At 41.5% G+C, this 16846-nt stretch overlaps 1 protein-coding gene across 2 annotated transcripts in view; it reads right to left on the bottom strand.

Moving 5' to 3' along the window:
• Positions 1-16846, bottom strand: part of LOC148016619 (putative ATP-dependent DNA helicase CHR12) — a 46228-nt gene that overhangs the window by 27999 nt on the left and 1383 nt on the right. The window contains exons 3-5 of one of the 2 annotated variants that reach the window (XM_087663759.1): positions 3163-3233; positions 2828-2984; positions 2472-2533 (exon numbers count right to left, since the gene is read on the bottom strand). In XM_087663759.1, coding sequence (XP_087519885.1) covers positions 2472-2533; positions 2828-2984; positions 3163-3233 — 290 coding nt within the window. The remainder of the gene's footprint in view (positions 1-2471; positions 2534-2827; positions 2985-3162; positions 3234-16846) is intronic. The other variant, XM_087663760.1, reaches the window with a different exon arrangement.

The following is a 16846-nucleotide window of genomic DNA, read 5'->3' as shown; positions in this document are numbered from 1 at the left end:
GAGGAAGATCGAAAGAACACCCATACCATCATGGAAAACCTAACAAAGAATAGTAGACAAGGTGATGGCTGCCTAATAATAGGTAGGAACACCAAAACGCAGGTGGTAGCCCATAGAAGATGAACAAGTACTCAAATCCAAGGGAAGGCTGTTGGAATCAGGCAACATCTTGTAGATGGCTCAGCAAACAAAAATAGCCAATCTGAGATGGCAACACCTCCGGGATGCACCAAATGGGAAGCAAAAACTCCATCGTAACAAAATTCACCAGGCACCTGTAGAAGGAAGAAGGCAGCACTCCGAAAAGAGGGAAAGTGACTGGGAGAAATACTCGAAGGAGGGTGACTAAGACAGTGAGGGATTTTGGGGTTGATTTAAGGAGTAGAAATTAAATGTAAATGCATGACAACTAATTGTTAATGCTAGCACTGATTTTGGTGGCCCAACACCTAAACTCCTATCGGATGCCTCTATAACCAACCTTCCTCCTCAGATAGGGTGGTAAATAACTTGATTGAGCACTATTTACGGCAATTAACAAATTCACAAAACTAAAATACACACTTTATCATATAATCTTGGACATTGAGCAACTTGTTGGCCCCAAAACCGGTGCCCCTTTCGATATTTATTTAGCTTAATTGAAGAAGAAGTTGATGTACAATGGGATTCCCCCAATCCTTTTCAGTATTCTAACTCCCCTTGCTGTCCAAAATGACCAGCAAGTCTTCAATCTAATTTGCCCCTTGATTCGAGCAATCAATTGGCCTTCATTCACTTTGATGGAGATGAAAAATGCCCCAAATTCAATGATTTGTTGATCCCTCTACTTTGAATAGGCTAAAAACAACTTCAACCATGTTGAATCCAAGTCTTGAGCTTTTAATTTTTGACACGCTTCCCGAGGTTGCTGCTAAACCCTAATTTCTATTGCAGATGCAGATTAGGGTTTACAACAAACAAATCTCAAATTTCTCAGCCTCTGGTGATCTCAATGCTGGAATCTTCAGAGCAAAGCTATAGAAAGGCTGGAAGCTGAGAGAGAAAATTCAAAATTTCTTCACAAAGAATTGAAGAAAATCTGACATTTACTACTACTACCCTATCTCAACATCTTGTAGATGCAAAGAACTGAAAAAAATCAGTCATTTACTGCTGTTGCCCTATCTCAACATCCTGTAGATGCTATCACCTACTGTTGATTGGTATTCTCTTGCCCCTGGCTGCCTCAGAAGGTCCTCCAATGGCTGCAAATCAGACCAAAAGCATCTCCTCCCTCTCACTTGCAAGCTAAATACACTAAAAATGCCTCTCTTCAGTCTCTAAAGACGTTTTTCAGTCTTGCATGGGCATTTTTTACAAGCGTCAACCTTTCCAAATGGTTTTTTCAACATTATCCATAATTAAATATTAATTTTCAGTCTTTAAATACTGAAAATTAATCTAATAATTATTTTGGTGCCCTGAAAATTAATGTGACTGGCCAATAATTAAATTGGCTAGGCAACTTCCATTCCCAAGTGTCTCTGCGCCATCTTTGACCATCAAATTGACATTAGATACCATTAAACGTCTTCCCTAGTGTCACCAATTGACACTTATGGCCAAATGAATGACCTAAGCCAACAACTAGCACCAGATACCACCAAGTACTTATGTGACATAACTTATAGCAACTTTTGCCTTTGACATCCCGTGATTTCCTCAGGTTCTGAGCTCATAAATTTACTCTTAACCCCAGTTACATCTCACATGTGCAACATTTACTTAACCATATGCTTAAAAAATCCACATGTTAAGTGAGGTTTCAAAAATACATGTCCTTATGACAACCTCTACAAGATCTCTCAAAGTGGAATAGCCACCTAACTCTTATGCATGTATGGGTGTGGTTGTTGGTTGTTTTGGTGGTTTTTTTCTTTTTCAGTGACACCCACATTTTTAAAAAAAGAGCATCTAATCCTCGCAATTTCCCTCGATTGAATATGGGAAAATCAGAATTGTTAAACATTCTCAACAAAATTGACAATCAGAACGATTGCGCTGAGTTGTACAAACTGGTTATCCATTCTAATATTTGAAAATAATACATTGTTTTGCACTCTCTATTACATATGACACTCAAAGCTGAAACCTGAAAAGTTTATGTTCATTTAAACACCGCTTCCCCCAAACCCCCCAAGCCAAAGAAAAGCATCAAAATGAAGAGCATCTATCAGTTTTTATTGCTCTAGACACAGTCCCCCCCCCCCATGGGCCAAAGAAAAGTATCAAACGGAACAAAATGAAGAGCATCTATCATTTTTATTGCTTTAAACACAGTTTAGGCCTTTCTCCCACAGTAGGATAGCAAGCACTCAAGATTCATAAGAGAGGAAATTCCTTTGGTCCTCTAAGCAGATTTTAATAATGAAATCAGCTTCAACAGATCCAGCAAGTCCTAAAATGCTAGGACAAGTCTAAAACTGTACCTTGAGTCCATGAAGTTCAAGCAGATTCCTCATTCTTTGCTCTGGGGAAAAACATGGTGTTTCTGCACTTGACAAACAGGCAACATCCCATCACGTTAAAATTCTTCAAATAGGTGTCAGAATTTTCCCTATAATTGCCCATTTGAATCACAAACAAAACACCTATTTTGGTTACTAAAAAAGGCAAAAGTTTCATTTTCTGTATTCTAGTGAATTAAGCCATTCATTATAAAACCTTTAATTATATTTCAAGCAAATTAACAAAGTGATTCAACTCTAATCCCTCAGGTAGTTGTTACTAAGCCCATATCTAGATAACTGAGTAATCCTTTGTAACAAAAGACCAAGAATATTGCCTTCAAGATCATGCAATCGAGAAATTAACTTCTTTTTTAATCGATCCTCCAACTCCTGTTTTAACAATGCACTTGTAGAGAACTCCGTGCAGAGCAGAACACTAACTTCTTCAAATGCTGCAGCAAAATCTGTTGTACTGTAAACATCTTCTTCAACCTGCAATCAGATAGATAAAGCCATTAGTAAGAGAATAGGCCAACTTCAAAGCATCGTGCATCGAAAAGCTGAAGTTTCTCCTAAGACATGCCTGCTTAGTTAGTATAAAGTGTACACATAATCATAACCACAACAATAAAAATCTATACCTTTGACACATATAAAACAGGTCACGCACCTTTTGTGATATTGTTGATTTGGTAACTTCAGAAGTTTCTTGCTTTTGCAACAGAGAATAACCTGAAACAACTATGCAAAAGCAGTTTTGATTAACTTGAACTCTTAAGATTCTTGTGCCTTCTTTCATGACTGTCAAATCTTGGTAATCTACATCTAAAAGCAAGTAATAATTCAGGGCCTAGGTTTAAGAACATAAGCACACGCAGCACACACACTTCTTGATTTTCTTTTTTGACAGAATGGGGTGTGAAAGCAATGTTTTATTGTAGTGTAATTTTTCTTTTTAAAAGGTGAAGTCTTGGTGTGGTGTGTGAAACCACTGTCTTTCACTGCACTATACAATATAGACGCCCTTCAATATGAAAGCTCGTCTGAAGAAAGTCAATCAGAAACAACAGAAAAACAACTCTATCGACAAACTATCTTGCAATATGAACCAACCATATTTAGACTTTTGCAACACCAGAAGACAGACAGTTTCAAGTGACCAACTGAGCCAGAACATTGTCAGAAAGGTTCCCATACCACAGTACAAACTTCTGCGCATCAAAAATAGCTTCAGGCAGTAGTATTGGGTGCTGATGATTCCGGACGGCTTTGTGATTGATTTAAGAAATTTGGCCTACATTGTTACTAGCTCAAGAGTATTGGCTAATCAAAGCCACTTTTTAGGCCTTACTCAGTCAGCCAGTCCCCCAAATTCAGTCACCACACTCAAGCACTCCTGTACTCACAAATGTGAGTGTTTTCAGCACAGTATACAGCAGTGTTAGCGTTGGCCTTCTTTCTCTGATCTTTTTAGTCTCCTCTCTAAGCCATGCACCCACTCAGAGTTCTCAGCAGGAATGCTGGTTACATTTGGCATCATATGGTCTTGCGATCCCCAGGTTCCCAGCCTCACAGCATTTTAAGACAGAGGGCTTTGCATAAAGATAGAGAAGATGGAAAATTGAGGGAAAATCATCCCCGGCAAAAATCACCAAGCGCTCAGCTAGCAAGCTAATAAGAAAACCAGCATGCAGCAGTTTCTGCGTGCATTGTCAAATTGTAAGTCCTACAAACATTTGCATGTCTATAGCCTCCACCCGAGGAACCATGGCAGCAGGCCCTCCAGCCATTTGGAAGTTACCACTCCAACATATTCAGTTAATACCCTTTTCACTAGACCTTTCTGTTGAGCTAAAATATGCATTACTTGCTGATTAGCCTCTTAAACAGCCCCAAAACACACTAAAAATGCTCTTTCAGAGTAAAACCCTAAAACGGGGAGCGGTTCGAGAAAGTTTAATGGAAACCTTAATTTTTGGGGCGCCCTTCCACATCTATAAATAGACAAGCTGCCCCCATTCAGCAATCATTCTTGTTTTGCAGGTTACACCAGCCCACACACCCTCTGCTCTGCTGTTGGCGCCCAGTTTCCAGCCTGCAACCCGCCTCCATCTGCTGTCCAGCCATCATTGACTGCAGCCACATCATCTTCAGCCTGTCCATTGCTGTAGGCAACAGCTCTCAGCTGCTGGCGACTGCTCCAAACTGTCCCAAACTGCTGTTCAGCCTGCAGTACATCATCTCTAGGGTCAGCCAGCCTGCGTTTTCAGCATTGCAGGCCTTGACACTCTCAGACACTGTTTCAGCCTGCTGTTTACAGCAGACTATGCACAGTTTCCAGCCTCGATCGGTGGTACACTGCTGCGTTTACCAGTTTCCAGCCTCCAAACTGCTGCGTTTTGGTGACCAGCTTGCTGCCATTTACTATTCAGCACTCGTACACTCCGACTGGTGGTCACAGACTTGGGATCTGTCTTCAGTGGACGTCACACTCCAACATTGCTCTGCCCTTGAGCACATTGTACACTCTTACATTCATTTACAGCATTCATTCACTTAAGAGTTGTATTCTCTCTCTCCCTTCTTCTGTTTGTGTTTGAGTTTTTGAGTTTTGCGTTTACGGTTTGAGTTTTGAGTTTTGCGTTTAGGGTTTGAGTTTTGCCCTCTGTGTCTGTGTCTGTCTTTGTGTTTCTGTCGTGGTCATACACTCTGTGTGTCCTCAATGCAAACCCTAGCAGTCTTCTTAACATGGTATCAAAGCCAGTGCTCTTGTAAAGAGTATCCTGTGGATATTGTTGAGAGCTAGTCTTTGTGCAATGCACACAATACGACTCGTAACCGAATCACAATGTCCCAAACACCTTCTTCTCCAATTCCTATGATGTCTTATCAGGCTTCTCCATCATTGGAGGCCTTGAGATGGCATTATGGACTCGGTGAGGAGGACGACACTCCACCTTCACCAAATTTCACTAACATGACAGAGGACTTTGAGGAGTACTATCGCAACAAGTACGGTGATGTTTACACCCCTCCTACCAGTTTTGCTACCACATTCGGACCGGTTGGTAAGGCTGACCACCCCTCCGATCATGGAGGACATACGGCATTCGGAACGTCTGGCGATCCATCTTCATCATCTCCGCCAGGTCCAATGTCAAGTTTGTACAATTCTTTTGTGTTGCATGAATCAAAACCCTCACTTGTTTCTTCTTTTGAGGTACAGGATCCGAATGGCTTTGCATATGTAAACTTCAATAGAGGGGGGCTCACGAAGCAGACGAAATTCAGATACATCTACAGCTTTTGTTTCATTTGAGCATATTACACACACTTCTCACTTCCCTCCCATCCCACCCTCTTCTATATCACACATTGATCATCTCTCATCATCTTTCCAAAATCTTGAATTATACTCCACATTTGCATCACACACCCTAGGGGTTGGATCTACCATCTCCGCTCCTAGCACCTTTTCCTTCTCCACCCCATTCTCTACCTCTTTGCACCATGGTACTTCGTTAGGGGGAATGCCACCCTTTAACACAGTGCCTCTCACCTTTCAGCAAATGAGCACACCTATCACTCCTGGGTCGACTGTGATGGGCATCCCCCTCACTATCCCCAGCTTCACATCTCCCATGACCACTCATACGCAGGGGTTTCCATCCTCAGCTTATGGTGCGTCTTCACACTCTCCTTGGGTTACACCTACGCAGGGATTCCCATCTTTTGCTCCCCGTGTTCCCATCCCACCTCCTTGGGTTCCTTAGGTGGCTACCATGCCCATGCCTAGTCAGCCCATCCCTACCTATGGATCCACCTTGCACACTACCAGCATCCTGGTGGGCACTCTAGGGCCCATTCCCAAGTGTACTCCACTCCCCCATCCTATCCCCACTACACTTTTTCACACTATCCATCTCCGAGCACTATCACTCCTGTTGCAACGGCCAAGAATGCCTTCACAGATAAGACACATTTTAACGGGTCAAATTTCACTACTTGGTCGAATTTCATACAACAAGTGCTTGAGTCTCAGGGTCTTTGGGACCTCGTCATTGGTCTAGAGCCTATGCCGGACCCTCGACTAGCTCACCCTGACTACATCTGTCAATGGAGAGTCCGCAATGCTACAGCCAATGTTGAGCTGATGCAGGGATTGCTTCCTGAGTTTCACTCTCAGTTGCAGCACTTCCCGCTCGCATCAGAGCGTTGGAGTCACCTTCTCGATCGCTATGCGGCTCGTGATTGTACTCGGCGCATCAATCTCGACTTTGAGCTTCAAGAGTTCTCTCTTAAGGAAGGGGATGATCTGAAAGTCAAGCTGGCTGACTATAGGCGGTTACTTGCCGAGTTTGCCACTACTAGCCAGATGATGATCAGGTTACATTCTTCTTGAATAAGTTGCCCGCAAAATACTTCAATTTCATTCAACACATCATCTCTCAACCTTGATTGCCAACCTTCTACGAGTTTTGAGTGCCAATTCTCGCGTTACGCAAGGCTGCATGATCAAGTCCACAAAAAATCCTCATCACAACCTTATTCAAAGCAGAGGGGGTTGGTTGCCTCTTCTTCGGGAGGGAAAACCACCAGTGGCAAGAACTCGCTAGATGCGAAGACAAGCCAATCAAAGGGTGACTCCTCTTCCTCACATGGAACCAAAGAATCAAGACCTATCTGGCAGCAACTCCCTAAGAAAAACCGGTTTTGCACACACTGCCAGAGAGCAGGCCATGTGGATGAGGAGTGTCGCTCCAAGGCCCAAGGTCTTCCACCTAAAAAGCCTCAGCAGACCGCTGCAACTTCACAGTCCAGTGGGGCTACGCCTTCCGCTACTGCCCCATCTGCTCCTCCAACCCCCATAGCGACTGCTGGACATGTGGCACCCGGACAGCCTCAGCGGCCATCCTTCTCTACTCCTGAAGGATTAGTTGATTGGTCTACAGATTCCGATCCTATTGCACTTCATGCATATATCTCACCTTCCTCCCTACCTCGTTAGGCATTCCCTTGACAGAGCCCTACTACTAGATGTACGCGATGGTGGCCACCTTCTTAGACTAGCATGTCTCTAGGTCCTTTCGGATACCCTAGGTCAGTCTAGCATTCATTTTTCGCACTCTTAAAGTCGGGCTCTTAGGATTTTTATCTCTACATTTTAAGTATTCCGCTGCATTTACTCACACACACATACACATTTGCATCTTTGCACTTGTTCCTTTAGTTAGCTTTTCATTTTTGTTTTGTTTTGCTTTTAGAGCATCTCACTACTAATCTCTGTGATTGCAAACTTTGATCTCCTTTGCAGGTTTTGTTTTCAATGTAGGGCTAACATGCAGGTTTGCCCACACCTACCTGGGCTAGAGACTTGAGATGCGCGTCATTCCTTCATGGTTTCATCATCCTTGGAGTTTTGCTCTTCTACCAGTATGGAGGCTTCCCCTCCCGAGGCGAATCGTGCAGCATCTCTCTTGATGCTATCATGGTGGTGACTTCTACCTAGCCCTTCCAACTGGAATGCTTCCTCCTCCTCTTCATTCCTTATGGTTCTCGGCACCACACAAAGACTGACATTAGGCTCCTCTTCCTTCTTCGGCATATGCCTACATCCGGGTTGAGAGGGCGTTCCTACCCTTCTTGGTATTCTACAGGCTTCGGCACTTTGTCTTCGACATCGGCTTCTCCCTCCTGTTGTACCTTACCCTTTGCATTGCATGATTTCATCATCTTTGTACTAGGGTGCTTGGGCAAGTGAACAATTTTCCCATGAGGAACATTGTCCAAGTGGCACCTGTTGCATGAGCATTCTTCAGCATGTAGCATACTTTGCATCTCATTGTACAGAGCATCACTTGCGCGGATCCTAAGTTTGTTCCACCCACAGCTGTTGTTACCACACCACCATGCTTCTTCATCACATGGATATCTCATCACCTATTTTTCCTCGCTATCGACACCTTAAGTGGATGGGTTAGCTTGTACTGTTTTGTGATGTATTGGGTGTACCCTCCCTACTCCCGTCTTCTGGTCACTATTACTCAATCACCCGCATCCCATAAAATTTACCACACTTATTCCAAAAAAAAAAACCACACACAAAGTTCAATGCGGTTCCATCCGCCTTTGTAGGACTTGGTAGGCCATTGGGCAGCCGATGAGCATCCTTTGTCCGATGCCCTGTCCTCTCTGGGGTGACTACTTGGATTCCCTTGGTAAGATAACCATCGCCTCTGTAGTCTTGGTAGGCCACTGGGCAGCCGACGTGCACCCTTTGTCCAATGCCTTGGCTGCTTTGGGGTGAGACACCTTGGGATACATAAACATCACCATGGTTGGCCTAACCTTTTGGCTCAGTTTTGGGCCTGAGAGGGGGTGTTGAGCTAAAATATGTATTACTTGCTGATTAGCCTCTTAAACAGCCCCAAAACACACTAAAAATGCTTTTTTAGAGTAAAACCCTAAAACGGGGAGCGGTTCGAGAGAGTTCAGTGAAAACCCTAAAACAGGAAGCAGTTCGAGAAAGTTTAATGGAAACCCTAAGTTTTGGGGTGCCCTTCCACATCTATAAATAGGCAGGCTGCCCCAATTCAGCAATCGTCCTTGTTTTGCAGGTTACACTAGCCGACACACCCTCTGTTGTTGTTGGCGCCCAGTTTCCAGCCTGCAGCCCGCCTCCATTTGCTGCCCAGCCATCATCGACTGCAGCCACATCATCTTCAGCCTGTCCATTGCTGTAGGCGACAGCTCTCAGCTGCTGGCGAGCTCCAAACTGTCCCAGACTGCTGTTCAGCCTGCTGTCCATCATCTCCAGGGTCAGCCAGCCTGTGTTTTCAGCATTGCAGGCCCTGACACTCTCAGACACTGTTTCAGCCTGCTGTTTACAGCAGACTGTGCACAATTTCCAGCCTCGATCAGTGGTACACTACTGCGTTTACCAGTTTCCAGCCTCCAGACTACTGCATTTTGGTAACCAGCCTGCTTCCATTCACTATTCAGCACTCCTACACTCCGACTAGTGGTCACACACTTGGGATCCGTCTTCGATGGACTTCACACTCCGACATTGCTCTGCCCTTGAGCACACTGTACACTCTTACATTCATTTATAGCATTCATTAACTCAGAGTTGTGTTCTCTCTCTCCCTTCTTCTATTTGTGTTTGAGTTTTTGAGTTTTACGTTTAGGGTTTGAGTTTTGAGTTTTGCATTTAGGGTTTGAGTTTTGCCCTCTGTGTCTATGTCTGTGTCTTTGTGTTTCTGTCGTGGTCATACACTCTGTGTGTCCTCAGTGCAAACCCTAGCAGTCTTCTTAACACTTTCTTGACTACAACTTCCCCACAGCTTTCTAGCCAATGGGAGACTTTTCAAGTACCAACCAGTTCAACAGGCTCACCACATGACCTTAAGCCCACTGGGTGAGGGAATTAGCCCGTGTTATCCTCCTCTTAGCCAACAAAACATACACAAGCATTTCCAAACAAATACTTCCTATTATGCATCAACTTCTTTCACCATAATCTTTTTGAGTTCTCTTTCCACAAATTTATTGGCCTATCCATATTCCAAAGCTTTGGCATGTTCTATCCAAGGTTTGTGGCAATTGTTTTATCAGCCTGTAAGCATCATCTGTTACGTAGATGCACTCTAGTATTAGCATTGCAAAAAGTGTCCAAAAAAGAAATGCACTAATGTGCCCTCCCTCTAAAGTGTCTAAAACACAAAGTGACAGACAAATACAACGTAAGAAATCCTAATGTCCTCGTCTAACTTAGACAGAGGCTCACAGACAAGAGATTACCACACAAGACACATATAACTGCTAGCAAAAGTGACTAGCCTATTTATAGGCCCCTAACATAAACTAGTTGGCCAGCAATCTAGCATCCACAAAATAAAGTCAGCCAGCCAAGAAATGTGCAGTTGTCCATAATCTAGCACTAGTAAACTGCAGTCCACATCACGACTAGAAAATAGTACACACCCCACAAACACATACACAAACTCACTCATGAACCAACTAATTTGCTAACATTAGCATGACCTTCCATAGGCCCTACCATGTGTAATGTGTACCTCTTTGCTGAGGACGATGATTCCCTCTTAGCCCTTGATAAAAAATCAGATTTGATTAACTTAGCAGCTGGTTACCCATTTAAAAAGTTGATATCCGCTATTTGGGGTCTATTTGTCACACATTTGAGAAGCACAAGTTTGGAAATAGCCATTTTTCTCTTCTTTGCTACAGAAATTGTAGGCTTCAGCCATGGAACATGAGTTGACAATGTGTATGGAATCAAGACAACAGCCAATCTTCTCTTCTTGGCATGAGGAATCCATTGGGCAGCTGTATAGCTCCACTTACAGCAAGCTATGGTGCTACTTTTGACCTAATTTTCACCAAAACTAGAGTTTTGACAACCGCCTCAAAATGGTGCTCACAATTGAGGGCCTAAGACTTGAACTCCAAGAGCTGAAATTAAAGAATTTTAGGGAGATTCAAGAGGCCACTAGTGCTAAATTTGTATTTAACTAAGCAATGCAACAAGAATGTCTTCAAATAATGAGATGGGATCAAGCAGGAATGATGCCTCTCGATCTGAAAATTCACAAAGTGTTGGGAAAAATGCAATGCTTAATCTTGGACAAGGCGCGCAGCATGGACACCAAGCTAATAATGTTGGTTCATACCAAAATGTGGATCCTTCTAGGTCTCTTGAAGCTGATGACTAGCAAGAGGAAGAGGAATTTGATGACTAGTGTAAAGAGATCAACTGAGGACAGCAATTGAAATGTTTACGCAATTGGCAAACGATCCTCAGTTCATGCACTTTTTAAACCCTTAAAGGAGGGCAGCAAATGCAAGAAGAGAAAATCGTCTTCAAGAGCTTCGAAACAGCAAGATGCACTGAAGGAAGAGCCAATACAAAAACATGATGTTCCAAATGTGGGCCGTGTGCACAAGCAAATGATGCTAGTGGAGAAATTGATGCATATGCAAGGCCAACTTGGAAGTGCCAATCCAATGATTTTTGGATAGCACAGCATATATGCAATTATGGGGTAGCCAAGTTACTTCGGTGGTGGCACTAGTTTCCATGCTATGGTGGGTCAAGGACCGCTAATAAGCATAGCCCACATACAACATTGTTGGCATGATGCTGGGGCACAAAATGGCAAGTTTAGCAATGCATATATGCAGCCCACTGTGTTTGGGACTTGTGGTATTAATGTCGATCATGCAAATGCTCCATATAGTGTTGGTCATGAGGAAAAATGCTACTAGTAATACATACAATGTATGGGAAAATGTATATTGGTTCTATGGCTAGTAGTATGCACATTCCCATGCACAATCACATAACAATGGTCCAAACTATACAAAAAAGAATGTATCCTAACGCATTTGGTGCTCCTAGCATGTCAGGTACACATGAGGGGCTAATCAACTAGATGCAATGTTGCATATTAGTTAAGTTGGAATTGAAGCAATGTGAAAGTATAAAGCATCGAAATGCTTAAGGGAAAGAAAGGCCTACAACCTAGTGGAGGTTTCAGGGCAAGTAAAGTTAGAGGTAAAGTTTCCATATGCTTCTTCGTAAAGCTTCAGCATTGTTTCACCAATAGATGCAAAGTGGATGGAAGAGTATGACTTGGCAAACCATCCTCAATTGTTGCAACTTTACTGAGATGCCTTTAGTTAGAGCCGACTTCAATTCAGCCTCAAACAGGTTCAACAGAGCAAAGGTCCAAAGCATTGCCTGATGCTCAAGAGGGAAGTAGCACTTCCACTCCTCCAATCATAGATAGCTCTCGTATCTAATGGATCTCAGATGTATTTAGCATGCATCCAAGGTACTGTGCTGACAGTATATCTACCATGGGGTCACTACTTAGTGTACTAGTCACTATGAGATGTATGCAGATGGGTATAGTTGTTACCGCAGCTCTAAGACTATACTTTTACATCAATTTGGGATCAATTGGGCGTGAGCTTTTCCCTCGATTTTGAGATCCATTTCTGATCACTTTCAACTCAATTTTTTATCACTCTGAGAACATTTTATGGTCACTTTTGGGATTAGTTTTGCACCAATTTCTACATTAGTTACTGATTAGTATTTGCAATCAATTTGTGATCAGTTCTCAATTTTGAGAGTGATCAGTTTATAAGCAATCCATACTCCGTTTTCAATGGTTTATAGTTGGTTCCATAGATAGTAGCATATTAGTAGATGCCATTGAGAGTTTCAGTCATGGTTTATGCTGAAAATATGTTTTATTGTGGTTCTGAAGTCAAAACAATTGAGAAATATGAGTTATGGATGTAACTAGCAACAATTCTCAACTAATTTTCAATTTTATGTTATGTATATGCTGGCTGGAAATCTTCAGCAAGGTTTGGGGCATGCGGCATGGTTGGAGAACAATGGCCAATGTTGTGACTATGATGCCTTATCGAAATTCCAATACACTATGCTTTTCTTTTGGCACAATGCAATGTAATCAAGGACGATTGCAAGGATTTTAAGAGGGATATTTGTCATGAGGACATGAAATTTTATTGCTTTGCTTAGCATTTGATTTAAAGTTAATCAAATGTGCTAATGTAACTTGCAAATGTGAGATGTAAGTCAAATATTTCACAATGTGGAACCTAGGACCTCGAGATATCAGTTGGTCTCAAAGACAAAAGTTGTAATAAGTTATGCCTAATATGTACTAGGTGGTACCCATTGTCAGATTTTATTTTAGACCAATTTATTGGCCACTAATATCAATGGTGACATCAAAGACTAGGATTTGATTAATTAATTAATGCTGATCTAAGGATCAATAACTGCTCAAGGATACTTTAAAGACAAATTGGACTGGCTAATTTTATTATTGATTAGTGAAATTAATTTTTTAGCACTAGAATAATAATTAAAATAATTTTTAAAATTAATATTCTAAAAATTAATTTAATAAGCTGAATAATGCTGAAAAATGGGATTAGAAGACTGCTTAGCAAAACTTGCCCATGTAAGTGGAAAAACATTTCTAGGGATTGGTGGAAGTCTATTCCAACCATTGTGAGAGAGAAAGAGGCTGTTAGAGAGCAAGGAGATATTGCTGATGCGATTTGCAACCACCATGGACCGGTCCTATACCAAGTGATAGCAATTTAGAGCTCTCCAATAGTAGGTGACAACAGCCCAAGGTCCTTCTAATGCAAGTGACAGTATACAAAAGGGGGCAGCAATCTTTCTGGTGGTCCTAAGCTGTAGGTGACAGCTTTCATGGCTGTTTGAGCAGAACAGTAACAATTTTTCAGCATTTCTTGCAATGAAACTTTACAATTTCTCTCTCTATATCATTCTCTCTCATTCCCCAACCATTCCTCAAGTTATCTTAGTATTTTCTAGCAGTTTGAGCCATCAAAGAAAAAGATTTTAATCAATCTCTACTACAAACCCTAATTTACAACAGATATTAGGGTTTTGACACCCGCCTCGGATGCGTACTCAAAATTGAGGGCCTAGGACTTGAATTCCAACAACTAAAATTGAGGAATTTCACGGAGATTCAAGAGGTCATCCAACCAATATCACATTTGGGGCTAATTTGTCTTTCAATGAGCAAGATGAAGGCCAATCCCCAAGCAAACCAAGGGGCAAATTGGTTTAGAGCTTTGCTGGTCAGTTTTGATAGCAAAAAGCACTTGGATTAGCAAAGAAGATAAGAGGATATCAGTTGTACTCCTTCCATTTGCAATATAAGATAAAGAATTACCACAAGAGGCGCTAGTTTTGGGGCCAACCGAGTATGTAATGTCCAAGATTACAATGGAAAAGTGTGCATTTTCAATTTATGTGAATTTTATGCTTGTTATAATTAGTGCTTAATCAAGTTAATTACCACTTTATCCGAGGAGGAAGGTTGGTTTCACACACGCACATGCACACACACACACAGAGCGTCTGTGTGTGTGTGTGTACAAAAAGGTCGCAAGTAATAGATTCACTTTGTGTCAACACTAGTTCAATTGTGGCTATTGGAACATTTCCATCATAGTAGTTTTTGCTTTAATAAAGTGTCAACATCAATACTATGGTTGATGAAGTGGCAATTGTATTAAAACCAATTGCTTTAGTGTGATGAACAAAGAAGAGTTGGGTTTTGAGAAAAGTATTAGGCTGCGCATTTCCCAAGGCTGCATGAAACTAACTTGAAGTACATTGCAAAGGTATCATGCTTAAATCGTGATCATCAACAAATGCAATCTTCTTCACCTTCTATTTGTGTCTACTATGAGGAGTAGCAAATAAAAGCCTTGCCAACAAACTCGAGTGGTAGAGAAATCGGCAATCCGGAGTGTTTGTAGCAGATTGTAGCTAAAGACTGATCGAGGATGAGCATGCAACATTGAAGAGTTGTCCCAATTGGAGAGTTGAGTGGCATCATGGGATCAAAGAGTAAAGTATTGGTTCAATGCTTGGGATCTCAAAGCCAATACCTATACAAATTTTCTATTAATAATTGTAATAAATATTTGAAATTTGAGGATCTCTTCCACCTCTTTGGGTTCTTTCATCTTCTATTGAGTTGTGTAAGTAGGACTTCACTCCTTACAAAATTAAGTTTGAAAATGGCCCAACAAGAAAGTTGCTCCTCAAAAGGAATCAATCAATGCAATCATGATGCTCCATGGACATTCTCATGCCAAAGTATGGAGCATGGCGGCATTTCTTACTAAAACACGGTACTATGAATGTTCAGCTCATGCATTGGATGAATAAATCTCTCCATGTCCTAGGAAACAAAAGCCTCTTCCAAAAGATTTGCATGATTTGGGACACCAAGGAGTCTACTTGAGCTTCAAACTAATGTAGCCACCAAGATGGATTCTACTATTCTAAATTTACCATATAGAGGCCAAGTGCAAAATTTTTGGTACTCTAATTTGGCATGGCTATCATCCATCAACCATGTCTTGAGTGCATCATTTAACTCGATCTCAAGAAGCAAGTGCAAATCATATTACTCATGGTGGCCATGAAAGCCTATTGATAGTGCCTAACACATACTATTTGCAGCTGAAAATATAATGTCCATTCTCATGATGTACATCACTTATGTCTAGTAAATTGGGAACCTTTGGAAACATGCTTTGAAGAACTACTTTGTTCAGTAAATACTTTTGCCTACATCTAGCTTATATGTGTCCACTTGAAGAGATCCATCTTTTAGATGATGTACATGTGATCCCTTTGATTAACATAATTGACTTGAATGTCTTATTTCCTCTAGAGATTGCACCTTACTCTTTAAGGTGCTGAATTTCTCTGCCTTTCACATACACCATTCACCATCATCAATGTTATCGCCTTGCGTATAGATTACAAAATGATGCCCATATAACACCAAGCACTTCAAAGCCTGGACTATACTAATCACCGTTTCTTGAAATGATGTACCACTCAGCAAAACTAAGCAGAGTCTTTTACTGAAGGCCATCCAACATAATCCCACCTCTATTGGAGCATGATAAGATAGAGTTTTTCACTACCCATAACTCGGAACATGGATTGATAATCCATATTACAAGAGTGGATTACTTTGGACACATCTTGTAAGGGATGCGATGGAATTTTGAAAAGACATTTCCACCAATCAAAAGTGAGGCCATGCCAATTATTGAACTTGGCACAAGAGGGTGACAAGAGATGGTTAAAATATAAATGGACCATACATCTACTTATTAATGCCTTCTATCTTAAGATCCTCGCGCAAAGATTCTTCTAGAAGTTGTTCATAGTCTCTTCTGCTCCCTTTTCAGCTATTCTGGGCCAATCGTTCATGACAGATTTCTTCCAAGAAATGCCTAGAGACTTAATTCCGCATTCTTGGTCATCTAGGCATAAACTTGGTTGACCGTGTTCAAGCATCTAAGATTTCGAGGTACTTTCCAAGTAAGACTTGATTCCGTTGAAGATATAGAGGTGACTAAACAAGGATTCATTTCATCATATTCTCCTGTTTTGCTCTGTATATTATTGCCGAGAATTTTGGCAAAGAATTGGTGGGCACAATCCACAAGTCGAAATTGATTGATTCATCTCAAAAACATAAGTACAATTAGTTTTTCTCAAGCAAGGCATACCCATTTTTGGTCAACATCAGCACCTATAAAATCAAGTTGGTCCAACTAGTCACCAATATGGATCTCTTTCTAAACGATGGGAACACAATGAATCTGCAAAGATTCACAGCATGCATACCAACAACCTCTGATGTAATTCTTGGTTTTAAAAAAAGGTTGCAGTTAAATCCATTGTAACTTTTCAAAAAGATTCAAGTCTGGCTGGT

This window comes from Lygodium microphyllum, chromosome 23, assembly GCF_053477565.2.
Source record: "Lygodium microphyllum isolate KBCC chromosome 23, Lygodium_microphyllum_v1.1.10, whole genome shotgun sequence".
Taxonomy (NCBI): Eukaryota; Viridiplantae; Streptophyta; class Polypodiopsida; order Schizaeales; family Lygodiaceae; genus Lygodium; species Lygodium microphyllum.
The sequence above is the reverse complement of the archived record's forward strand: the minus strand, read 5'-3'. Positions and strand labels throughout refer to the sequence as shown.